The 27,901-nt window shown below is 42.6% G+C and overlaps 1 protein-coding gene across 1 annotated transcript in view; it reads right to left on the bottom strand.

Annotated features, from left to right (window-relative positions):
- KIF13B (kinesin family member 13B) overlaps window positions 1-27,901 on the bottom strand; it is a 428,508-nt gene that overhangs the window by 227,013 nt on the left and 173,594 nt on the right. Inside the window, exons 11-14 of the mRNA XM_029596896.1 lie at window positions 26,153-26,264; window positions 13,269-13,481; window positions 4,820-4,930; window positions 436-570 (exon numbers count right to left, since the gene is read on the bottom strand). Coding sequence (XP_029452756.1) covers window positions 436-570; window positions 4,820-4,930; window positions 13,269-13,481; window positions 26,153-26,264 — 571 coding nt within the window. The remainder of the gene's footprint in view (window positions 1-435; window positions 571-4,819; window positions 4,931-13,268; window positions 13,482-26,152; window positions 26,265-27,901) is intronic.

The raw sequence follows: 27,901 nt of genomic DNA, 5'->3' as shown, positions 1-27,901 counted from the left end.
GTAGAATTATTTATCTCACTGCGTCTCCCAACTGAATATTATAGCCCACCCTGGGTAGTTACAAATAACAGCTTTCCAGTGGTGCATGGCATTTAGTGGTGGGACACACAGTCCCAGAGATAGGATTATCTAAGCAGTGTCAGAATTTTTCTCTAGACATTTCAAAGTTAAAAAGCTGAGGCAGCACATTAACATAAGGTTTAGCTTTGTTACAGTGGGAGAGGAATGCCTGCAAATACTAGGCTTGCAGAAGCGTCTGGATACTTGTGGTAGTAGGTTCATACATTTTAGTTGTATGGGCTGGGGATGCCACAAATTAGCAGATGGCACAAGAATACACTCTGGGGGATAAAATCATTGAAAATAGCAATGAAAGTTCAGAAACCAAATTCATCCCCAGTCTCATACACATATTTCACATAAGTACAATTTTACCTTTAAGTAGTAAACCAGAAGCTCATTGAGGGCAGGATCTGCATTCAGATTGACTAGGAAACACTTATCATCACCAACTTTGATTCCAGAAGATTGGAGTGATATCCCAAGACTTTCCAGCTGCTTTTGCCTCTCCTGCAGAGGAAGGAAGGGCAGGGGAGAGACAGTAATATTGAAAAAAAAAAAAGGAAAACCCAAAAACTTCAAATCATTCTATAGGATCTGTCACATTCAGAAACCTTTAAAATTAAATTTCTACTCAATCATTTGTTTAATATATAACAACTGTTTATGTGCAACTACTAAACTGGTTTTGTTTTTCTCCCAAATGTGATATTCAGATTTATTCTACAGACCTTTAATTTTATATTCGCTTGCAGTTTCAGCAGGATAAAAGTACATACTATTTTTGTATTTCTTGAGAATTTTTTTTATAAGCCTAACTGGCTTCTTTTTACTGGCGGATTTTCCAGGCAAGACTGAAAAGCTTCTGTTGAAATCCATAATGACACTATGGTAATTTACATATGGTGTATATATATGTATTTTCAGATATTTTATACACACACAGAGCAAATATTGATCCAGGTGTTTTAGTGTACATATGATATGTATTAACATATGAAGAGCAAGGAGGGGGGGGGGGGGAGTAGAATTAAATATATACAGGATGTAGAACGAATTGTGAGACACTTTCACAACCTCAGAGTAAATTAACCTTAAAAAAAAATTAAAGAAAGTACCCAGCTATAATCATGGAGTCCCAGCTATTAATGACAGGTTTAGAAAAGTCTCTTTTATAAGACTTTTTTTTTAAAACAGTTTTTAGCTTGCAGTGATCAAAGAACATGTATAAATTTGCTAATCAAATACACTGCAGGCTTCAGGGAGCCGTTATTCTTTTGCCCATCCCTCGATGACTCTGACAAAGAAAAACGTGGAAAAAGATTCATAGCACGAACTTTTATTTATTTTTATTTTATTTAAAAACTCTTCTATACCGTCGTTAATTCACCATCACACTGGTTTATAGAAAGGCACAATAAGAAAATATAATTGGTATAGATTACAAATTAAACATGTGCCAACATAGAACGGTAACATATTTTAATAAGAGAGACTATGGGGTAGATTTTATAAATTTACGCGCGCGCGAACAAAAGTACGCTGGATTTTATAAGATACGCGCGTAACCCTTTTAAAATCCAGCCCTATGTGTTGAATAAAGGTTAAATGTTGGTTAGGAAACTGTAAAGCAGTTCAATGAATTGCCAATTTAGTCCTATGGGGTTCCCTCCTTCAGAGGTAGACTAATCTAACAGTAACCCTGAGCCCGAGTGGGAATATCAGACTGGTCTGATTTTATGTTCACTTTGTTTGTCAGAGATGATATTCACTTGAGGATTCAATTAGAAAATTTATGCTTAGACCTTTTCACTGGAACTTGTTGATCAATTCTAAAAGCTTCTTAGAGACTTTTCTACTCCTGTGAGTAACAGGTGGGCCTCAATGCTCATAACTAGGTCTTTCATTCTTTAAAGATTAATCCACTCACTCTGAGGATATGAAAGACCCTTACTCTTCATGCTGCCTATTTTTCATTCTACTACACCACTGCACCTTCTGTTTATGGTGTTTCAAAGTACATAAACATGCACATCCATATCTGCAATGGCAACAGACACTGGGGGAAGACTTGTCTGCAATATTCATTAAGAATGAGATAAGCACAGATGATCTTTCCTTGCAAAGAAGTGAAGGCTTAGCCAGAAATCAACTAGAGTTTATAGCACTGCAACAAAAAGTGAATTGGGCAGACCACATGGGTCTAATGGTCCTTATCATCTGCATAGTTCATGTTTAATAAGACAGTACTTGTAGACACTATAGAGGAAAAAGAGAAGGGCATACTAGTTAATAAAACACAAAAACCGAAGAAGAATGCACAAAGACAAACAGCAATCGAAGCAAGGTGCTTGGCAATGTATAATAAACGAGAGCATAGGTGAAAGCAAGAAGGCTAAATTGTCCTCCTCCCACTAGATAAGTTCCCTTGAATAACTGCAGTGGCAGTGCAAGGTTCAGTTTGAGCACCTATTCTAAAACAGGTGTCCCGGCGCGCGCAAGTTACTTCAGATCGGGCCCCGAAGTAACTTGAAAAAAAAAAAAAAAGGTAAAAAGAAAAGAAAAAAAAAAAGAGGGGATTTAGAAGGTGGAGAGGAGAGCGGAAGGGGAAAGGAGGTTAAGGTAGGGGGTAGGAAAGTTCCCTCCCAGTCCGCTCCTAAATTGGAGCGGACTGGAGGAATCCCAATCTCGTCGCCACACAAATTTGCAAAATTTTAAACCCCCCTTTACGCATGCTGCCCGCACATACGCGCGTGGATTATAAAATCTGGCACGTATGTGTGCGCAGCCCATGTATTTTATAACATGTGCATGCATGTTATAAAATCGACATGTCCATGTGCGCGCATGTTATAAAATTGCTGCGTCCATGTGCGCGCGTGTACCTGTTAAAATCTACCCAAGTGCATAACCTTTGAACGTTAACACGTGGAAATGCACTGTTTTATCACATATACTTATATTAACAGCTGATATTAAAGAGATGTAGGTGAGGCATGCATTACCACAGATGCTAATGCAAAAAATTGAATCATGCCTCTCTGAGGCATGGCTAAGTGTTTTGCATTAATGTGTCTGTGATGCATTTTGCACATTTTCACAAACTGCATCTAATCTATAAATCAATATCACCACTCTTCTCACAGAAATGTGAGAAGGCAGGCTCCACGTGTCAGATTTGTTGGTCCTGCTCTCAAATACAACATTTTTGAGTGTCAGTACAAACTATCTATCAGATGTGTGGTACCAAAATTTTGCTTGACCCCTTAATATTAGTGTTGGTCTGCTGCTTTAGAAGAGCATATAATTTTGCAGCTTTTAGTTGAGACATGGTGCCCGATCGCAGCTAAGCGGAGGACTCATCTCACTCCAATTGTGGAGGAATGATTAAATTAAATGTTGGGTTACTTTAGCATTGGAAAAACTCAATTATGCTACACAAGATAAGAGATCAGACAATTTTGCCCATCTGGTGCTCTTTCCTAGATTGTCTGGAAGATAATCAGGTAATGGGCAAGAGATCAGCTAGCCTTCAAACACTTTCTTTCCATTAGGACCCTGTTGTTTTCTCCTCATTTTCTTCAGCTGTAGAGAGGGTCAGCATGCAGCCATATTGCTTCCTGGTCAAGCCCTTCTAATGTGTGTCAAAATCTGAAACTACATATTTGCTAATTCATACTGTCCAATGTTATCTTTTTTTGCTTAGACACACAATTGAGATACCACCACTACTGAAGTGGCTTTCCACCTGAAATTTTTCAATAAAACCTACATTTTAAGCCCTCCCAGAGTTTTGCCGAAAGAATCTTCTATGAGACATCAACATGATTGCTAACCTGTGGGTAGCAATATCAGTAAAAGCATTTGAACTCACTACAGGGTTGCTAACAGTTCAAATGTGATATGTATTTTGCTTTAGACAAAGTAATAAATTAAGCAACTTAATTCACAATTTTAAGAACTCTTTTCCATGAATGTCTTGTTTCTTCGGAAAGCAGCACCCTTCATGTAGACAGGACTATAACACACTGTAAAGGGTGGGCAGGAAGCTGGAAGCAGCCAGGGGTGACTCAGTAAAACTAAAGTACACAATGTAGTTCCACCCTCAGATACTGCTGAAGTCATCTGCTCTGACCAAATAGACAAAGAATGTCTGCTTGCTGAACCTCTTTTTTTCCCTTAAGACAAAGTCAATAAGGCTAAAAAGTGCATGCTCGCTCGCTCTCTGCGCGTATATTAATGGATCTGTTTAGATTTCTTCAGCAAGAGGCAAGTCTATGCAACACTAAGGGAGTTTCCTATGGAACATCCTTCTCAGAGATGATGATCAATAGGGAGTTCACCAGCAGATGGTGCTGTCCAAGCAGTGTTATTAACCACATATCTTAAAACTAAAGCAAAGCAATCAAATTCACATTCGAGACCTGGGAGCAGGTGCCCTTAAAGGAAGTGTCTCTCAAACAAGAAAAAAACAGAAAAAACCCCTTAGCCCCTGTTTTAAGCCTCTTCAACATTTTGATCATCTTATCCAAAACATTGTCCAGGGCCAAGCTTGCTGAGCTTCCAAAAAGTAGAAATAGCAATAAATGAGTTCCTTTGGCATAGAAGCAAAGAAATGGAATCTCAGAGGATCACAGACTATGCTGTAGGCTATTCATACAGTCATAGGAAACGTGAAATGAAGATGTTTTTATAATCCTGCTAGGCTGTCAACTGTGCTCACTCCATTTGTAAAACGTGAAATGTTAGGCACACAAACCTGTGCAATCTCTTCTGTTTTCCTCAGTTTCTCTTCCCAGGTTACAGTCATTTCCTGGATCAATTTTTCAGATTCTTCCAAACGGTCCTTTAGTTCTGGTGCTTTCATAGACTGCAAAGGGAAGGCACACACAATAACATTTACTGCCTGCTATCCACATTTCCTCCTGCTGCGGATCTGAGCCAGCAGCTTTAAACATCTCTCAGGAGAAAAGGGGAATGTCCAACATTTCTGAACTTAACGAGGTTTCCTACACACACTGCAGCCACCAGCACCAGCAGCTGCAACACGTTTATTATCAGTCGGCCAATTAAAGAGCATAAAGTTACCCAATGGCTCAGACCAGCCTGGAATCCGGATTCTGAACTGACAAAGTTCATTAGGGCTGAGGGCAGGAAATCAAAAACCCACAGACTCCCAAATGGTTAAAATGGTTAAAAGTGCACAAAACAAAAAACAAAACTGCTAAACAGTTTCTTACTCTTCTTAGTCTGAGTCCTAGCACTGACTTCCTAAACTGCTCTCCCTGACAAACTCACAGAGCGACATGAAAAAAGCCAAGAAAAAAAAAAGAAAAAAGTACTCATTACCCAAAGCTTAAAACATTTGCATCGAACAGGATGAGGGGTCTGCATTTCCACCACATTTTATTGCAAGCACACACAAGGTATTAAAAATAAAGCAATCCCTGCCCTCCCAATCACCAGCAAGGGAGATGAATATGAAAGTATGGAATGCCGCAAAACATACGCATTTATCTATTTTTTTCTGTAGTAAACTTGTGCAAGAAACTCTGCTACAGGCTGGCAGAAAAATAACTAGCCCCGAATGAATTCTCTTTTCGGTGAAAACCAGGGTGTGAAGGTGTCTTTACATGCTGGCATTTGCTGAATTCTGAATTAATGAGCTGCACAGCATAACAGTGCATTGCAGCAGCTCATTAATTAGGAACTGTAGTAAAAGTTTGCACAAGGCGGACTATATGTAAAAGTTTAGAATTTGTGAAGGAGGAACACTGCAATTTGTTTTGCAAATGGGTCCTATATGCGGGGGGAAAAACGTGCAAAGGCCAGAACACTGCATTTTTATGCAATATGCACATTTTTATGCACATAGGCCACTGTCCACACAAAACCATAAATAAATAAATAAATAAATAAATAATTAATCTGCAGTTTGGTACATCGCCCTCTTCAAATCCTAGATTGGATGACATTTCAAGGGAAAAAAAGGCTTAAATAGCTAAGGGACCAATTCAAATCTTTCATGCAGACATACATCAGATCTTTATTAATATTTGTTTTCCAGCTTAATTGGCCAGAACAGGCAAAAGATGGAGCTCTGAGGCACAGGCATGCTTATGCATAAAACAAAATGCTTAAATCCCATTCATTTTAACACACAAGCACGGAGGTAGCAGGCAACATTTCTAGCACACAATTCCATTGCATATTTTTCTTGTAAACATCCTCTACAGCCATTGTTGATTCAAGAGGTTTTTCCCTGTCACCATACGACCACTGCTTAGAGGAATTTTGATAGCACAGTCTGACATCCATTTTGGGTATGATCGGTATCAAGAACGTGAGATTCAGGCTGAACATTCTAACCACTGCCCTTCAGATTTATTATGATGTTGGATTATCATTTATAGTTTTAGACCCTGAAGTAAAATTATCTATCCAAGGGTCTCTAGATCCAATGACAGGATAAGAAACCTCAAGAGGGAGCTCCCTTGGACTCCAGCCCTGGCCCTCTTCACTAAACAAGTGGTTGTAAACCCAGTCTTCGAGAAACACTGTGCCAGTCAGGTTTTCAGAATTTCCACAGTGAATATTTAAGAGATAGATTTACAAACAATGGAGGCAGTGCATGTAAATCTATTTCATGAGTATTCACTGGGGATATCCTGAAAACCTAACTGGTTAGGTGTGTCCCAAGGACTGAGTTGAGAACCCCTGCACTAGACCCCTCTTCCTTACCTGTTTCTCCCAACTGATCTTAAATGCTAAACAAGTACCCACTCAAAACTTTTATAATATAGTTAAGTCTTCTCAGGCTTCTCGCCCGCCGATCGCACCGAAGCCCCACGTGGCCGACGTAGACCCGCCGGGGTCAGGGGCCCACCTGATCACTGCCGCTGCCGCTCGAGCACCCGACCAAGCCGGAAGTGACGCCGCTCGGCCGAGACAGCCCTCCCCGAGAAGACCGGGCCCTTTAAAAGGTTGGTCAGAGGCGTCCCACAGCCTTTCGCCCGCTGATCGCACCGAAGCCCCACGTGGCCGACGTAGACCCGCCTGGGTCAGGGGCCCACCTGATCGCTGCCGCTGCCGCTCGAGCACCCGACCAAGCCGGAAGTGACGCCGCTCGGCCGAGACCGCCCTCCCCGAGAAGACCGGGCCCTTTAAAAGGTCAGCCCTAGGCGCCCTGCGCCCGGCGTCGCGTGCACCAAGGAGCGCGACCTAAGGGGCCTGCCCCTTAGTGCGCCCCTTGGTGAGCTCCTCTCCGATCTCCAATCTCACCGAATCCAGCACCGACAGCCCAGAGGACTCGGCAACTAGACTACTCGCTTCACAAACTGTAACTATTATCAATGCTCTCTGCAACCTCTCTCTATTTGCTCTCTAATATTACGAACGTCCATTGCTTCTACTGCCCCCCCTATACTATTCATTTGTACCCTCCTGTACGTCCATTGCTACCATACTAGAATTTCTACTTTTACTGTATTGTATTGAATCCACAGCGGTGCCAGTGTATCCCTACCTTGTCACTATCCACCCTTGCCCTGAGACAACCTTCTCGGCCTACCCTCCCCATCACCACCATCTGCCCCCATGGCCTCTTACCCTATCCCTCGTATACATTTTCCCCTCTCCAGACTTTCCCCCTCTTACGCCCTCCATCCCCCCCCCCCCCCTCCGCAAATCCCTTATCCCTATCCTCACCTCTCCTCTGACACAACTCCTAGGCCTCACCACCCTCTCCATCATATTCTTTAACGCGCAATCACTATCCAAACCCCCCCCCCCCCCCATCCTCAATGACCTCCTTACAGACTGCAAGCCCGACATCTGTGCAGTTACAGAGACTTGGTTCAAAGACTCAGATACTGTCCTCATCAACTAACTCCCCTCTTCCTCCTATGACATCTTCCCTCTCCACAGACCCAAAAAAAGAGGAGGAGGCCTTTTGTTGGCATCTAAGAAATGTCTAAACCTCAAACCTATCCGCATAGCCACCCCGCCCAAGCTAGAGATAGGCCTCTTCAGGTCTGCTGCCCTGCAAATCTGCCTTGTATATGCTCCCCCCACCTACCTAGAGTCCAACCCCTCACTCCTAATCGAATTCATCGTTGATTGGATAAAACCCGACATCCCCTCCATTATCCTTGGAGACTTTAATCTCCACGTAGACTCCCTTCCACGATCCACATCATGTGAAACTCTCCTACAATCCCTCCACGCATTAGGATTCCGGCAAATCATAGCTTCTCCCACCCACAAAGCCGGACATACATTGGACCTGATGTTCATCAACTCTAACCTCGTCTCCACCAACCAACCTATATCCACCCCTGCTCCCTGGTCTGACCATCACCTTATAGAATGCCTACTTTCCACCAACATCTCTCCCCCAAGCAACAACACCAATAGCACTACTTTAATATTCAGAAAACCCTGCCCTAGCATCGAACTAGCAAATGCACTCTCCACTTCCTTATCTAATCTAATTTGCTCAGATCCCGACACAGCACTAGCAACCTGGAACAACCTTACAGGAGACATCGCCAATAGACTCTGTCCAGTCACCAAAATAGTCATAAGTGCCACCTTGAAACCCACCAAGCCATGGTACACACCTGAACTTAAAACCCTAAAAAACACTTTCAGGCAAAAGGAGAGACAATGGCGAGGACCCTACCTCGCAAAACTCCTCCATCTATAAAACAGCACTACACAACTACAGACTCTCTACCCTAAAACACAAACGTGACTTCTACGCTAAAAAAATCCATGACTACAGATACAACCCCAAAGCGCTCTTTTCCTACGTCTCAAGCCTCACAACCCCTATCTCACCAACCATACCAGACTCTGACGCATCCTCTAAATGTGAAGAACTAGCCAAATACTTCCACAGTAAAATCGCAACTCTCCTATTAAGATTCCCCTCCGCTACTAACAGTTCCCCCCACTCCATGCCCATCCTCCCTACACCCTCCCAACCCTCTATGACCACCCTCGACTCAACCTCCACCAAAGAAGTTGAGAACATCCTCAAAAAACTCAAACCTTCCTCCCATCCTGAAGACACTATTCCATCCAAAGCCCTACTAGCCATCCCTAACGCCATAGTCAGAGCTATAGCAGATATCATCAACTGCTCACTCGCTCATGGATCGGTCCCAGACTCGCTCAAACATGCAGTAGTCAAACCCCTCCTTAAGAAACCTTCTCTAGACCCAAAAGACCCTTCCAACTTCCGACCCATCTCTAACCTCCCGTTCATTGCCAAGCTACTCGAAAGAGTTGTTAACTCACAACTCATGGACTATCTCGAAAATCATATGATTCTCCATCCCTCTCAATTTGGTTTCCGAAAACATTTCAATACCGAATCTCTACTCCTCTCCCTATCCGACCACCTCCTCAGAGGAATGAGCCAAGGCCAGTGTTACCTCCTTGCCCTCCTCGATATATCAGCAGCTTTTGACACCATCAGCCACCAGCACCTACTGTCACGCCTCGAAAGTATTGGCATCTCAGGCCTTGCCCTTGCCTGGTTCACATCCTTCCTCTCAAACAGAAAATTCTCTGTTAAAATTGGTAACTCCACATCTGCCCCACAGCCCTTACAGCAAGGAGTCCCTCAAGGCTCATCACTTTCTCCCACCCTCTTCAACGTCTACATCACCCCACTCTGCCAACTCCTCTCTGATCTCAAACTCAAGTTCTTTCTCTACGCTGATGATGTTCAGATCATCATCCCTATTCACAATTCTATCTCCGACGCCCTAGAACACTGGGAAAACTGCCTTACAGCTATCAATTCCCTGCTCACTGACCTCCATCTTGCCCTTAACACAAACAAAACAGAACTCCTACTTATCTCCACCCAGTCCTCCCCTCCCCTCTCACTGACTAACAACCCTAAGCTCGAACTTCTATCAAAGCAACCTTCTGTAAAGGACCTCGGAGTACTCATCGACCACCAACTAAGCATGAAGAACTACGTCAACTCTATACTTAAAGCTGGCTTCTTCAAACTTAACGTACTCAAAATACTCAGACCCCTCCTTCCCACTAAAGATTTCCGTACAGTGATCCAGGCCACCATTTCGTCCAAATTGGACTACTGTAATGCTCTCCTCCTAGGGCTCCCACACTCCACTATTAAACCATTACAAATGTTGCAAAATGCCACAGCAAGACTCATTGCAAATTCCCGTAAACATCAACACGTTACTCCCATCCTCAGAGACCTCCACTGGCTCCCCATACCCCTCCCGCATACACTACAAAACTCTAACCATAATACATAAAACCATTCACACCCACAACTCCAAATGGTTAGACCTTCCCTTCACTACTCACTCCCCAGTCCACTCGACCTACCAGAACTACCAACAAAGGCACCCTCCTCTTGCCCTCACTAAAAATAGCCCATCTCTCCTCTGCACGTGACCGTGCCCTCTCGATCGAGGGTCCCTCTCTCTGGAATACCCTACCGCCCAACCTCCGCCTGGAACCATGTACGATCAAATTCAAAAAGAAATTAAAAACTTTCTTATTTAAACAAGCTTACCCAGAATAGACGGCCCACAAACATGTCAAATTATGCATCACCACATGGTGCTTCAGCGTTCCACACATTGAGGACCCAGTTGTTTAGTTAATCTCTTGTTAATCTCTTCTTCTTAGCTGCCTCTTGTTACCCCTCTCCCAGTTTGCCTTTCCCTGTTATAATGTAATTTCCAAACTTGATTCGTTCTATGTAAACCAGTATGATGTCCACAACTAATACCGGTATATAAAAATGTTTAAATAAATAAATATATCAAAGAAACTATGGGATAAAAATCTGTGTGCATCACAAACTATTTGGATCAAGGTACATTTAAATTTTATCTAGACTTCTACTTTATCCTTATGTAATCACAGGTGTGGTCAAACTCATTAACAATACATTATACCAGTTTCTAAGATGTTATGCCTTTTTTTCTCCATGTAATCCTTGTTTCCCTTTTTGTTATAGGATTGGAACCCTAAGTGTAAATGGCCTTCTCTTCCCATGCTGCACAGCAAATCTAGGAGGCTGCTCCAGGAACCTCCAGCTACAGGAAGCCAATCAGTAAGCCTAGCGTTTTTCTCTTTTGGTTGTAGTTCAGGAGTCCTCTATTTTATTTCTTGCATTTTATAATGTTTTAATTAAAAGGCTCTCCTGTCAATTCAAAATTTGGACCTGAGTTAAGTGGTTGAAATTATACACTGCTCTCAGTCCCTCCCGACGCAGCGCACAGTGAAACACGGTCCGTGTCGGGGGACCTGGTTGTAAACTTTTATGACTTTTGGAATAGCCGTTTTGAATGAGTATAAATTAAACAACGATATTGCACTTTATCTTGGAAGAGTGTGGACTGTTTCATATTCTCTGCTCTCTACCTTCATGTGTGGTTAATTAAAAGTTGGCCATCTTAAGGCCATCTTCACCATTTTTACAGAGCTTCTTCTCTGCCTACTGTTCCGCCATTTAGGCTTTACATGGGGCTCGGATGAGGTCAATGCGGCCATGCCCATTTAATTTATAACGTTGAAAATAGCAGAGTAGGATCCAAAACTAAGCATAAATACCTTCTTGGTAAAGCCGCCACTGGTCCCTGGGGGTGAGCAGCAAGGAATGGAGCCAGGTACGGATGCTGGGCTTGATGGAGTTTTGGTATGACTCGACAGGCATTTCTTTTGTTATGAATAAGGTAACAATTATAAAAAGGGAGATCCTAGCAATTTTACCTTTTAACTGTATTAATTTTAAAAATATATATTATTGGTATTGCTACTTTATTTATTTATCTATTACCTAGCAACTCTCTATGAACAGAGCAAGCCTTGCAGTGGCAGTGAGTTTAAACACTGAGAATTGAGTCGATCAACTAAGGACTGCTTCTAAAGGAGGGTAATGGCAGGCCATGCTATTTCCTAGTCAGCAGCTGCTGAGCAGTAGTTTCAGACCAGAGCCGAGGAGATTTGGTCAGCACAGATCTAAAACCAGTGCATGTAAACCCAGCTAGAAAAGTATTCTATTGCAAAGACAGATGTTAGCCAGAATGACCTTTTCAAACGAAACGGCATATATGCACATGGAAATGAAGAGTACTATGACATAAGCAAAAAGAAAAAATGCAGTGAACAGTGCTCTACACTAAAAGCAGCACTATTAGCTGAATTATTCAAAATATCACCTGTTTTCTGCCATGTTTTGTTTTATTATACTGGATTTAATTTCTTAATCCTCATTTTCCTTTATAGCGAAAGCATACTAGCTTTGGGACCATTCAAATGGTGCTGTACTGAGGGGATTATTAGGTAAAAGGAGGAGGAGTTGCTGCATGTGTAAAGGTAGAACCGCAGGACTGACACAGTTGTAAAAGGAAGAAAATCCTACAGGGAGTTGGCTTTTTTGAAATATACATCTCAAGGAGAGCCAATATACTTATTTATTGGTTTCTTGTATACCAGCATTCATGTGGACATATCACGTTGGTTTACACTAATGGGCAAATATCAATTAAAGCATTTGCAATTCAAAACAGTCGAAAATATAAATACTCAATTTCAGAAATGCTTGATTAAATAGCCATGTTTTAACTTTTTTTTTTTTTTTTTTAAAGGCTTTAGTGTTGGATTCCAACCTTAAATGCGGTGGCAGGGAGTTCCATAAGTTAGGCCCGGCAATTGATAATGCTCTTTCACGAACAGTATTCAAATGAGCAGATCTCAGTGACGGAATTGTAAGGAGTCCAGTGTTGGTTGATCTTGTCGTTCGTGATGGAGTATGAAAGTGTAAGGCTGCATTAAGCCATTCCATCTTCTCATTATAAAGTGACTTGTGAATTAATGAAAGTGCTTTGTGCTGAAGTCTATAATGGGCAGCCAATGAAGGTCTTTTAATATAGGCGTAATGTGTTCAAATTTGTTTGTGTTAGTTAAAAGTCTAGCTGCTTTATTTTGTTTTAAATCTAAACAGAAAATGAGAACATCAAGTTTTAGCTGTGTTAATAAGCAAGGTGCAACCTTTTTGCATTTTCTGGCACAATTCCGTTTTTATTGAGGTTTTAAAAAATGCCTTTATAATAAAAGCAACCCAAGGGTTATATGGAGCCATAGGTGCTTCTCAACCCAAAAAATGCATAACCACTGCTTCAAACGTAACTAATGAAGGGCTGTACCTCTGCTTTGCTGAGCTGGTCTCTGAGTTTCTCCACCTCCTCCCTAAGCTCCCTGATGATTCGCGCGTTGGGGTCCTCATTCACCACAGCATGGTTGACTATGTTCTTTGCTCTGTCTGCATACCTCAATGTGGAGAGTGTCTCATCATAGTTATCTGCTGCAGGGCTCACTGTGGCCACCATGGCAGTTTTACTGTTCCCACCCAGGCTGTCCTGTAATAAAATTAAACACACACACTTTATAACAGAAAAAACAATTCTGCATTAAACTGTATACATGTATTGGAGAATATTTCTCATCTTAGAGCACTACTAAATTTGAACATCACGGAGCAATGAATTGTGGCTGTCGTGTTAGTCCACTTGGAATTAAGGGCCAACAAATAAGTTGTAGGTGGTATCTTTTTATTGGACTAACTTAACCCATTTACGATGAGCTTTCGAGAGTTATCCTGACCAGATGGAGAGTGGATAACTCTCAAAAGCTAGAACATTAGAGGCAGAGGAATATGGGATGTATGCCACATTTCCAGCATTAGTGGCGGAACATATGGATGCTTTTCCTCCTTTCACCTTATGATTATTAACATTTATAGATGCAATAAGGCAACTTCATTTGCTTATAATATTGCAATGAACTAGAGAATGAAGGGACCAAGGAAAAGACCAAGAGGATCTAATTATTAATGATCATTCAGCAGGAATCAGACTGCCGGAAGTGAGCTTCCACAGAAGCAAAGTATGAAAGATGTACAGCACAGTAGCTCCACAATACAGATAGTTCTATTTTTGAAGCAGCCCTGAAGGCCATAAGGAGGACCGTGTGAAGCCTAATGAATGGATCTTGATGAGCTCAACCTTAGTGCAGGAGGCTGGTGGATCCTTCAGCTACAGATTCTTCAGAGATGTCCACCCATCTTGAGATCTCTGTGCCAATGACACATTGAAACCACCGCTCAACAGGTCAATCCTTTGTGATGATTCAGACTAGGGGAGACTTGTCCCTCATGCAGAGGCCCATCCTCTATCCAAGATATAACAGCACCCGAAAACTATGTTGATAATGTCTGGGCAATAATATAACCTTGGTTGATTCGCTTTGAGACCAGATTCAGGCTAGACTTATTTGATCTGGACAGGTAGGCTCAGAGCCTTTCCTGTTCAAGCCCAAAACACTATTGGCAACATCTTAGCACAGAAGTCATGCAAAGACATTGTGACCTTCACCTAGACACTTGTAGCACTTGGTGTGATGACCTATCAGGGCATCTTCTGTAGGCACTTCAAGTATCTGCTGAAACCACACTCTTACTTCTTGAACAGGATGACAAAAAACAACAAAGCAAAATAACATTTTGAAAACATTTTCCAAAGGAGAGATGCATCAGAGAGAAAATAAAATTGTGACTGGATTAATAGTGCCAAACATGGATCCATGGAGCGGGAACTGCAATTCATGCATCTGGCAATATTTAAAAAAAGGAATAAAAAGAAAACCAAACAAACAAAAAAACCCAAAACTTAAAAATGCTGATTTGACAGGAACAGAAAAGAAATCCGAAAAAGAAAAATGTTCCATAAAACTTTCAAAAAATCTGGCAACCCAAAATAGCTACAGGAATGATTTCCAACCACAGAAATGCTAGCAGATGCAATGGAACACTGGAAACCATCATGCGTTCCTACAAAGATTGTCTAGAAAACTCTAGAATGCTTCTCTGAAGTGGCACAAGATGGAGATAAGATACCCATCTGTATGGCTCTGTTATGTTTCTCCAATTAGAAGCAAGCACCGGTAGTTCTTTACAGAAATGATGGTGGATGTTGAGAATGCCCTTCTGGTTTGAAACATGAAAAAAATGTTATGTCTTAACAGGTCTATTGCTCTAACAAGTATTCATTTAAGTGGATTCTACAACACAACATGATAAATAACATTTGAATTACAAACACACCCACTCCCCTATTGCACTTGGACTTTGATTTGAAACCAAAAGTATTTTCCACCTGTTTCAGGTTCAATGTTTCCTCCATCCCACTTGATTTATACAGATTCAGACTTTTAATATAATAAAGCCATTTTGACTATGAAATAGCAATCATATAACTGAAACCTATTTTCAGATAAGAGAGATTTCAAAATATCTGGTTTCAAAGGCATTACTAGCTTGCCAGGAGCTGAAACCTATGACCTCCTCTAAACTTGTCCACTGCACCTTACTAAGAGGAAGCAGAAACCTAATTATTTTACATAGTGAATCTGAAGTCAGACAAAAACTTCTGTAAATTCAAGTTTAATAAATGCCAGTCCTAATTAAGAGCCTTATTTACTAAGGCTTTTCTCCTATTCTACATCTATGGGAGAAACGGCTTAGTAAATCTGGCCCTATATGGATTTTTTTTAAAAATAAAAATTCTTTCCAAAACCTACCTTGTCTTATATTTGCACCCTAGACTGCTCTGGTGTCTGCTCAGCCTGACAGGGAAGTAAGCGATGGCATCTAGCTGAGGCCCAGGGGTGGCGGAATCAGCGGCGTCTCACCGAGACCTGGATGGAAGAAGTGGTGGTATCCCTCCCAGATCTGCTAATTTAGCTTTGTGCTACCTGGGCAAGGAGTTGACAGTGTCTGATCAACCCAGTGGGGGAAAAGGCAGCAGCTGCTGGGCACATTGGCCTTTATACCATACTTGCCTGAATAGAAGAACATTGTCTTATATGGAGGTCAATATGATATCTCAGCCTCATTAATTATGTTTGGGTAAAGGTTCTTGTGGCCTGGTTTTGGCCTCTGTTGGAAACAGGATGCTGGGCTTGATGGACCCTTGGTCTGACCCAGCATGGCAATTTCTTATGTTCTTATATAAGTCACAATGCCTTCCCTAAGTTGCATTTGCTCTACAACTACCATACTGAAATTCAAAGGCTTTTATCAATGTCATAAAACCCGGACTTGTTCACAGTTATCCTGATTATTTTAAAAATAAGTCGAGAAATCTAATTACATGTCACAAAAAAACAGTGTTATTTAAAACTTCTCCTTGGTCAGAAAAGGCAGCTTTTACCTTATAGCCAAGGGAACAACTTCTCGCCTCACTAAGGAATTTGCATGTTTTTCCCTTCCCTAACAAGGCTGCTTTCTCCATCTCATTGTGGCAATGATCAGGTGGTTTCTTTATTGGGTCACTATAATTCTATACAGCGATGCCATGCTTGTGAATTATGAGCCATTGTTGACATCATGCCTATGAAACATGGAATTTCTTTTTTACCTAAGTTGTAGACCTGTCTGCATAACAAAATGTACAATGGTCTTACCACGCATGTTGAAGAAATAGCTCTTCACCTACTAATTGGTTCATGGCAATGTTTCCCAAAATTTTCAAACCCAAGGCACACCTAAATTAACAAAAATGTTTTGTGGCACACCATCCTTCACGGAGCAGACAGTGCAGACACGGAGACAGCTCATATGGCCACAAAAAGAGCTAGGGAAACACTGAATGCCCTATCAGCCTCTTTCAAATTTTAAAACAAAGGGAGAGCAGAGGGGGCGGGGGGCGCACACACACACGAACCCATCACAATGGATTATCTCCTTATATATACAAATGCAGGCGAAGGGAGAAGATATAACATGCAAAGTTGGCTCAGTTATCCCTATTGCCAGATCTCCTCCACTGTGCTGCTCGCAACACTCCAGTGCTTAGTGCACACTCTTGTGCTTAGTGCACACTCTCCCTGTTTCACTCAGAGTTTGGAAGGGCTCAAAGAAGGAGCTCAGGAAGGGGAAGAAGAGAAGCTGCTGTGTGCACTGTGTGTGTTACACAAAGGACCCAACTATTCATGCCCTGCATGGTTCCCATTAATTACCACACTCTGAAGCTCATGCTGTAGCTAGGAAGAGCTATGCTTGATTACATATTTTCTCAGGAAGAAGGTTTTGCATGTTTAAGAGTCACTACTGGTATCTCTTGTTGCTGCAAGGTGCTGGTCTGTATGAAAGCATCAGATAGTGGTGATTTTTCTGTGGCACACCCTGATCAGGTCTTATAGCAAAAGTGTTGGCCACATTCTCTAAAATTGAATTCCATGTACAGTGTCATTTATCTCAAAAGAATTGATATTATCAACTAGAGGAACTAACTGGTCCCATAAAAGAACAGCATTCATGTGACCACACTTCAAACAGGGGGAAGGAGCACAGATGACACCACCTTTAGTCTTTAATAGTAAAGTAAATGAAATTAAAGTGATGAAATCAGGATTTCTTATGGGTAGTAATCCCAGACGGACTAAGCTAAAAATAGGGCTGATTCAGAAAGACTAAGTCCAGGATATGTCCGATCTTGCAAGTAGGAAAATGAACTTGATGTTCGCCTTGAGGAAGGAGCAACAAGACAGGGAAATTCTCACAGGCTGAAGAGAGAGGGGTTTTACACTAAGGTAGAATAAAAATTTAAACTATGATTAGAAAACAACTCAATCAATGGAGAATAATTGTGTGTCAGTAAACCTGGAGGATAGTTAACTAAACAGATATTAATACAGGATGATGTAATTACCAGTCCCCCATAAGGTAAGTCAATTTTAACTTTTATAGGAGAAAACAACAAAGTCTTCCTGAAAATAATTAGCAATGCACTGGGGAGCATTTTTTTATTGTAATTCCTCTTAGATAAAGAACCATAATTTACATAACCCATAATGGCAGGAATTGGTGCTAAGTTGAACAGGATAGTGCTTCATGCAAGGACTCAAAAAGATGACATAATTCAGTAGCAGAATACAGCAAATGAACAAATATAAATAGAAGGAATCAGGTACCCAAAACATGCATGAAGCAGCGCACAACTTTCCTGTTACTTTCTGATATGAACAGCTCAATTGACAGTTGACCCCAAAGGTCAAATAGCCTGTTTGCCATAGCCAAGTCCAGAGATCACTCAGGGGGGGTTGAAAAACTCTGCTGAAGTGATCCGTAAATATATTGTTAACTCCGGGAAGGTCAGTTGCTTGAAGAAAAGCCCCGTGACTGACAGCACACTCCCAAATTCTCTGATATTCTTGGCACAGGGGCCAGGACCCTATGTCCGCTTATTTGTTCACATACAACATTGCCATTTAGTTGTTGTTTTGGAGCAGAATTCTTTTTCCCTGAAGAAGATGGGAGAATATTCTCAACGCATGCTGGATAACTCGTAGCTCTAAGAGGTTGATTTGGAACGGATGTTTCATTGTTGACCAAGTCCCTTGAGTTCAGAAGGCACCTGTATGCGTGTTCTACTCTTTGGAGGAAACATCTGTTGCTATCATTACCTGGTGAAGTAAAACTCAAAGAAGGGCACCTGTTTCCAGCCACCAAAGAAGGGATGTACTCATCTCTGTGGTTACCCTTGTAGGATGTGATACAACTGTGGACTGGTTTGGCCTCTGTTGGAAACAGGATGCTGGGCTTGATGGACCCTTGGTCTGACCCAGCATGGCAATTTATGCTCTTATGTTCTTATGATCCCACTGAGAGAAAAGGTCCCACTGGAGAACTGCATATTTCGATGGATCATGGGGACCACATACACTGCTGCTATCATGTGCTCGAGAACAAGGAGAAATTACTACTTAGTGTAGACAGATGGACTCAGGACCAGTGGGTTATGCACCTCTGCCAGCAGATGGAGACTGAGCAAGCTGATGTCACAGTATTATTATTTTTTTTTTTTAATATATGGTCCCTAGATAAGGAACGTATCAGATATTAAACTGATTAGAACAGATATACTCCTGTAGCGACATCAGCCCGCCATCATTCTCTTCAAAAGCAAATGTTAACTGACTCACAAAAAACTTGATTAAAAACAGTCAACCATTACTGTACTCAACCAACAGGAAACACTGAACTCAGGTAATGAATGTATGTACCCTGATTTAGGGATTCTGTGCACACTTACAAGTAAACCCCTGGAACACATAGTCCCACAGGAGGACTATTAAACCAACCATGTGGCTTCCAAGAGCAGGAAGCTGAGTCCATCTGTCTACACTAAGGAAAACCAAATTATCTCCTTTCCTAGCATGTAGACAGATGAACTCAGGATGTACCCAAGCTACTCCCGACTAGGGTGGGAGGCTGCCTGCGGTCAGTCAACACCATAGGTGCAAAGGCTGTGTCCTCTTGGGCCTGCACATCCAGACGATAATACCTCGAAAAAGTGTGTAAGGAGGACCACGTCACAACTCAGCAAATGTCGATTGGAGACAACAATCTAACCTCCACCCATGACTGCCTGAGTCCTAGTGGATTGAGTCCTAACTTGACTAGGCAATGGCTTTTCAGCCTCCATATAAGTGGCCATGACTACCTCCTTAATCCAGCGAGCTATTGTAGCCCGCGAAGCTGGTTGGCCTTGCTTCCTTCCACCATGAAGGACAAACAGGCTATCCATCTTTCGGAAAGGTTTAGAAACCTCCAGATATTGCACGGCATGTCTCTTCACATCCAAAGGATGCAACAGGTGAAACTATTCCACATCTTTTCCCTTATCCAATGATGGCAAGGAAATGGACTGATTCAAGTGAAAATCCAAGACCACTTTGGGCAAGAAAAAGGGAAAAGTATGCAGCTGGATCGCTTCTGGAGTCACCCGAAGAAACAGCTCCCAGCAAGACAAGGCCTGCAGCTCACAAATTCAGCATGCAGAACATATGACTACCAGAAACACTGTTTTCAGGATCAATAGCTGCAAGGAAAGGCTACACAGTGGTCAAAACATAGGACCCACTACGAAATCCAGCATCCAGGTTAAGACTCCACAAAGGAACCGGTAACCGCAAGGGAGGACGAAGTTTATTTACTCCCTTCAAGAAATGAGTCACAGCAGGATGAGACGATAAGGATTCACCATTGACCTGGCCTCTGAAACAGGCAAGAGCCACAACCTGTACCATCAAGGAATTAAGGGATAACCCCTTATTTAACCCATCCTGCAAAAATTCCAAAATGAGCGAGATCTTCACTGAATGAGGAAAATCACCTTGATCCTCACACCCAAGCCTCACTAGCCAAACCTGCACATAGGTTAAGGAAGTGAAGAACTTCCAAGCTTGTAGCAAGGTGGCAACCACCACAGAAGAATAACCATGTTTCAACAAGCAAGCCCTTTCAAGAGTCATACCATAAGAGAAAATTGAGTTGGATCTTTGTGAAGGACAGGCCCCTGCTGCAACAGATTCTTTTGCAACGAAAGACTAAGGGAAGTCTCTATCACGAGTCTTCGCAAATCCGCATACCATGGTCTTCTGGTCCAATCTAGTGCCATCAGGAGCACCAGCCCCCTGTGGCCTTCGATCCTGCAAACTTTTCTGACCAACAGGGGCCACGGGGAAAGGAATACAGCAGCTTGTCTTCTGGACAGATTGTATGAGAGCATCAATACCCAAGAACTTCGAATCTCTCCTGCAACTGAAGAAGCAAGGAACCTTTGCATTACGAGAAGTTGCCAACAGGTCTAGAAACAGAAGACCCTAGTGATCCACTATCGGCTGAAATGCCTCATCCAACACCCATTCTCCTGGATCCAGACTCTCCCGGCTGAGGAAGCCTGCTCTTACATTGTCTTTTCCTGCAATGTGAGAGGCAGAGATCACCTGGAGATGCCCTTCCACCCATTCCATAAGTTGGTTTATTTCCTGTGACACTTGCTGACTCCCTGCCGATTGTTGTAAGCCACTGTCATTGCATTGTCCAATATTACCTGGACCACTCGAACCTGCAGTCTGTCACTGAACTGTAAGCACACCAACCAGACCACCCGGGCTTCAAGATGATTGATGTTCCAGAGAGACTCTTCTATGTTCCAGCGCCCTGTGCTGTTAGTTCCTGACAGTGTGCTCCCCAACCCTGGAGACACACATTTGTCGTGAGTATCAACCAGTCTAGTGATGTCAGCGAAACTCCCTTTCTCAGATGAATCTCCTGCAACTACCACTGCAGGTGAAAGCAGATTTCCATCAGCTAGTGGAGCTGAACCGAATAGTCCTGCAACTGTGGGTTCCAACGAGATAGCAGGGAGTGCTGAAGAGGATGCATATTCGCTCTTGCCCACAGCACCACTTCTAGGGTTGCCACCATCAGAGTACCTGAAAATAGGTCCACACTGTCTGGCGTATAGTGTTTACCAAAAGATGCACCTGCGTCATCAACTTCTGAATCTCAGCTTCTAGAAGGAAAACTTTGCCCTGCCTTGTGTTGAGCCAAACACCCAAGCTGTTCACGCAGGCCTTTCCTAACTCCAACCCCATCTAATCTCCCTTCACACAACAAGCTCCGCTAGTATTAGCGTTAATAGCCACCTTTCAAAATGTTATTTATACTTATATTATATTATATTATACCGGGGTGATATGTATATTATACAGGAACCTCCGGTATATAAATCATTTAAATAAATAAATAAATAAATAAATATTTTACTATCTAATCTTCATTTCCCTTCTCATTCCAAGTTATTGTTTTCCCTTGTTTTATGTAACTGCTTTTCTGCACTTTTGTTATATGGTAAAGTTTCACCCCTGTCTCTTGTGAACCAGCATGATGGGACCACCGTCTTGAATGTTGGTATATAAAAAACTTAAATAAATAAATAAATAAATAAAATAAATAAATAAGTACTCCAATGACTGAGAAGGTTGAAGACTGCTCTTAGCTAAGTTCACTACTCAACCAAGCTCCTGCAACAAGCAGATCACCTTGCGGGTCACTAGGCAGCTCTCTTCCAGAGACTTAGCTAGAATCAACCAGTCGTCATAATACAGGTGTTCTAAGATCCCATCCTCTCTCAACTCTGCTACCACCATCATCATAACCTTGGAAAAAGTTCTGGGAGTGGGGGCTAGACCATTGCCTGAAACTGATAATGGTGCCAAAGGATTGCGAAATGCAGAAAACGTTGGTGCTCCAACCAGATGGGAATATGGAGGTAGGCATTGGACAGATCCAAGAGAGGTCAGATATTCCCCTGACTGCACGGCCATTATCACCGAGCGCAAGGTTTCCATGCGAAAATGAGTTACCTGCAAATGATGACTGACTCCTTTGAGAACCAAGATGGGATGAAAGGAGCCCTCTTCCTTGGGCCCAACAAAATTAATGGAACATCGCAGCATACTTTCCTGAGACTTAGGCACTTGAACCACAGCCCTCAGACCTAGGAGCCTTGACAGGGTAGATTCCACTGCCTACTTCTTCAGGAGGAGTGGCAAGGAGACACCATGAACATGTCCCAAGGAACACTGCAAAATTCCAACACATATCCTTCTTGTATCACCTCCAGGACCCACTAATCCGATGTGATTTTGATCCACTTCTAATAAAAGAGATAGACGTCCCCCTATCTCGTCTCCAGCAGTGGGTTGGCAGAACTTTCATTGTGAGGCTCGGGAGGATCCGCCACCCAAGCCCGTGCCTCTTAGGTTGTCTAGGGCGAAAGGACTGAGACCTGCTGAAAGGCTCAGTCCTCTGAAAGGTCGATCCTCTATAGGGATGAAACCACTTGGAACCCCTAAGACGACCCCCTCATACCAAAGGGGCGCTGCAACTGCTTCTTATCCTCCGGCAACCAAGGAACTCGGGATTCACCCCACTAACTGGCCAGTTTCCCCTACTTGCTCTTGGACAAGAGGAAATTTTTAAAGGGCAACATCGTAAGATTAACTTTGGAGGTCGGTAATAGCGGCAATAATTGACATCTGGCCGCTATTACCAAAGCCACTCCCCTAGCTGAGGTACAGACCAAATCGCAGCCTGCATCTGCTAAAAAGGCAGCAGTGGGTTCCATAACTGTTCTGGTGTTCACCTCAGAATCATAAACCTCCTGAGAGAGAAGCAGACAAGAGAGCCACCAAGGCACAACAGGAAGCTATCTGCAATGTTATTGCCACTGCTTCAAATGCTTGTTTGAGAATGGCCTCAATTCTCCTATCATGCACATTCTTCAAGGTCACTTCTCCCTCCACGGGAAGAGTCACCCTGCTTAGAGATGGCAGACCAGCACATCCACTTTCGGAAAAAGCAAACACGCTCTCACTGCTGGATCTTTCCAATGTCCAACCCCTTTGAAATTTGGGTCCAGAGCATCCCATTCAAGATCAATCAATTCTTGAATGGCTTCCATTACAGGGGAAAAAAACAAGAGGTTTTACGCAAAGAAACCAAAACAGGATTTCTTATGGTTCCCGACATCTTCAAGGTCTTGGAAATCAGGGCCGGCAGTTCATCTCTATAAAAGAACTGCAACATGGTCTGATACTGTTCCAGTCCCGGAAGAATTTCCCCATCTTCCAGGGAGTCAGGATCTGCCTCATCATCAGTGCCATTCAGGTTCCTGTCAGGAATCCCACAGCTAACAGAGGTGTGCATCGGTGCTTAAACATAGGACTGGAAGAGAAAGGGGCCAGTGGCTGAGGATCCAACCTGACATGTTTGTTTGAGGCTGAGGACAGTGCATGAAGAAAGGATTGCAATCCTTGAAAAAAAATCCACCCAAGAAAAGGCAAAAGGATCCAGGCCAAAACCAGAAGGTACTGGAGTAGGGTCCACTGAGCTGCCATCTCCTACAGAGGAACCAGACAAAGGAGTTCCAAGGTCCAGTGTACTCCAGACAAATCCTTAGCCAGACCATCATCAGGCTGCGAAGAACCAGGCATAGCAAAATCAGAGGAAGACAATTCTCCCTGAGCTTCTAAGTAGCGCTGACATGTTAGAAGACACTTCAGGCTGAGGTGCCCAAATATGACAGGCAACACAGAGAAAGGCACTTAGGTTTCTTGTTCACCTGTGCCATTAGTTCGTCAGACTACAGAGTGTGCATCCAGTCAGTTCGTGCTGAAAAATTTCAAGCGCACAAATTTTATGCACTCAAAAATTAGGCTCTCCAAGATTAAGTGCTGCAAAAAACAAACGCACAAACAGTGCGCCAAAATCTGGTCACACCACAGACATGCTTAAAAAACGTGCACACAGGAAGTGCGCTCAAAACTGAGTACACAATTCATATGCAGAGCCAGATGCACTCCGCACACCAACGTTTCAGTAGAGGGCAGTCAAACATGCTCGTAAAAATGCTCGTAAAAATGCTGTCGAAGCCTATCATGTGGTGCGCAGGAAAAAGCTAACAGCGGGGCCTAGCCTACCTGGGCTGCTTAACTCGCCAGGCTGCCCAGTTCCCTAACCCACACGGGAGCGGGAAAGAATGTCGGAACGGCGCACCAAGCTCAGACACCAGAGTAAGTTCTACAAAACCCCTCTACACTGTCTAAAATTTTTTTTTTAACTTACCTGAGCTCAGCCCTTCCCGGCTGAGTATAGAGATGGTCTCTGGCTGCGGGGGAAGAGGGCATCTGCCATCACCCTCCATGCTCTGCTTCCTGCACCCGCTGCCTTTAAGCTATACAATCAGCTAAGTCCACGCAGATGTAAAACCAGCTACTGGACCAAGGCACACATCTGAGGGACCATGGAAATCACCTCAGGGATTCTCAACTGGGGGAGGGACCATCTGGTATCATCGCAGGAGAGTGGGGTTTGTTTTTTTTGTTTTTTGGTTTTTTTTAATTCTTCTTCTAAAATCTGAAGCAATCCCCATAGGGTGATGAAAACCCACCATCTGCTGGAGTACCACTAGTGTAGCATGATAATACTGAAATTGGCAGAAGGTGTGCCTTTGAAAGAAGGCGTGCTTAAAAGTGAAGTAAGGATGTCTAGAGGAAGGAAGCTGGTTGGTTCCTACTAACAAGGACTAAACTTCTGCATGCTACACCTTAATCTGGGCAATGGTTTCTCTGATCTTGTCACTAAAGAGACAGTACCCAGAACATGGGACAACAACCAACTTGTCATGAACATCTTCACGTAGGCTACTGGCTTTCAACCAGGCCATCTGGAGTGCCCCAATGGCTGCTGCAGAAAATATTGCCATGGTGTCAAAGAACTCATAAATCAACTGGATACGATAGAGTTCATACTCTTCTGCATCCAGAAGAGCCTGCCGATAACCCTCAGGTTCCTTTTCTAGGATCTCTACCAGAGGCTTCAATATGTCAGTACAGTGATGTAAATATTATACCATATACAGCTGACAAATCACAATGCAGGCATTTAGTATCAAGCTCTGAAAGACTTTCTTCCCAAAGATGCCCAGCAACTCAGGGTTCTTACTCGGGGGGGGGCGGTTACAATACAATCCTGGTCTTTTTAGCCCATTTCCATGCTATCTCTAACATCACAGATTAGTGTAGTAGCTGGACTACACCAAAACTAGGATTTTGTTGTATTCTGTATTCAATATCCAATTTTCTGGCCACCAAGGGAGGGAAGCCGGATTATCCCATATTCTCTTTTGCAGATTCCACAGGATTAGGTGAACTGGGACCGCTGCTGGTTCAGAATGGGTTTCCAGAATCTGAAACAGGCCAAAGTGCAGGGACCCTCATCTCTCTGGACATTTATCAAGGTCGTCTCTGTGAGAGCCAAAAAATGAGTATACAACCCCATAAGACAGCAGCATGCAGCCACAGTGACTTTAGCCTGAGCAAGACCGGGGGCGTGCAACTGCAATCACCTTAGCCTGAATGAGACAAAGAGCTATTCCAGAGAAATAAAATTGCTGTAACGCTGTAGAAAGCAACACAGATGAGTACTGCTGATTACACAGGCTGCCCTATCCTGTCCACTAAAAGCCTATTTCTTAAGTGGTAGAGAGTTAATCTGCATTAATTACTATACCCTTTTATTTTTTAGCTTCTTCAAGTGAGATAAATGAAGGGCAATTTAAAATATTTTTACCATATTACCTTTGTTATCCATACACAGATAAACAAGATTTGTACTTACTTTGAGTAACCAGGTGAGTACAGAATCACGATATGGGACAAATTTGTTTTTGTTTTTGCCAGCAGCTTGATCTGCCAGTGCAGAGATAACCAGTCCAAGTGTTGTGAGGGACCTGTATGGAAAAGAGAGACATTAGCAGCCCATATCAACATGATGTGAAGGTGTGCAAGAAAATATTCCCCTTTTTGCAGTGTATCCTTTTAAATTATTTTATGTTCAAATACACTGACTTTCCTTGATGAATATGTAAGAACAATTCGCTAGCTCAGCAACTTGGTAGCAGCTATTGCCATATGAAAGACCTGGGTTCACTTGCTCCAGGGACCTAGGATCATTACGGTGCACCATGGTGGTAGATAAACTGGGGAAAATGAGGATCATCAGAACCTGCTGTCTGGCCAAAATTCAGGCTCAGACAAAGCAGGCAAAAACAGTCAAGAAGGATGTGGAGAGAAAGGGGTGGGGGAGGAGGAAGAGAAAGAAGGCCAAGTCAAAATCCACTCGTTTCTAATGAGATACTCTGAAACCTGTTAACAGATTATTTATTTTAGTCCCTGATTTATAAACTGCTCTTCCATCCATAAAAGACTGCTCACGGCAGAGATCATGAGCCCTGTGCTGAAAGGGTAACTGAAGAAAATCACCGTAACAAAGCCACTGCCAAAAATATTAACCTATGAATTCTCTTCAGCAATACATTAGCAGCAGAATAATGCTAGCCATTTTTTCTATATTTATATTTACTTAAAATACTTTTTACCCACACCCTCCAAAAGTTTGGGACAGAGTACATAATAACGTAAATAAAAGTATACACAACTATTTACCCCTCCTCTGAGTATAAGCTCTAAGAGATTAAAAGCATACTAAAGAAATAAAACAGACACTTGTTCAATACCATCTGTTTTCAGCATCCTCTTAAAACATGAGAGGAACCTAATCTAATCAAATCTTTCCACAGTTCCCATTTTTATAAAATTATGCAGTCAAAGCAGCAGCCTTCAGTGATAAATGCAGAGAGCTGCTAACAGCTCAATCCTCATTTTAATGCTGATCCTGTTTATCCCCCAGTCCATGGCTCAAATTGACAGCTGTTAATCTGATCTGCAAGTAATTCCCCTTGAACCTTTTTACAATGTGTTATGATGACTTATGGCCTCCAAAGCCATAAATCCAGATTATTTCCAGACAGGGAATACTTCCATGTTAGAATAAGGCCACACCAGTAAAAAGTCATACATCGCTATCACCTCAGTGGTCAATGTTATAGCTGAATTAGTTTAACAAAGGATGCAGACTGCTATTTTTAAAAAGCAGCAGATTTCTGAAGGCAATCTGCAGGCACCCACAGGAAACTCTACTGCTTTATTCATTTAACAGCCTTTAGCAATTGTGCTATAGATAAAAATCGCTCAAAATAAATATATTCTATTCTGTGAATTTTATCAATAAAGCCATATACAATATCCAACACTTTCTCCTCAACAATCGCAGAACTCATTCACTCCACTTCTGCCCATCTCTTAGATATATGTGAACCTGCTGAAAACATCCACAAAAATCTTGTTTTTATGTGGCGAGTGTTGAAAGCCACCCCTCCCCCCCTTAGTCACCAGGCCTATCCATCAAAGCTCAACGCTACCCAAATTAATTTCACTGTGCTTGGCCTCTTAGTTTTAGGATCCCTGGTTCATAGATTTGTTTCTGAGGCTCGTTTTATAGCATTTATTTTGAAGGCTTCTATCAAAG

Source organism: Rhinatrema bivittatum, chromosome 3 (genome assembly GCF_901001135.1).
Source record: "Rhinatrema bivittatum chromosome 3, aRhiBiv1.1, whole genome shotgun sequence".
Taxonomy (NCBI): domain Eukaryota; kingdom Metazoa; phylum Chordata; class Amphibia; order Gymnophiona; family Rhinatrematidae; genus Rhinatrema; species Rhinatrema bivittatum.
This window is presented reverse-complemented; position numbering and strand designations above follow the sequence as displayed.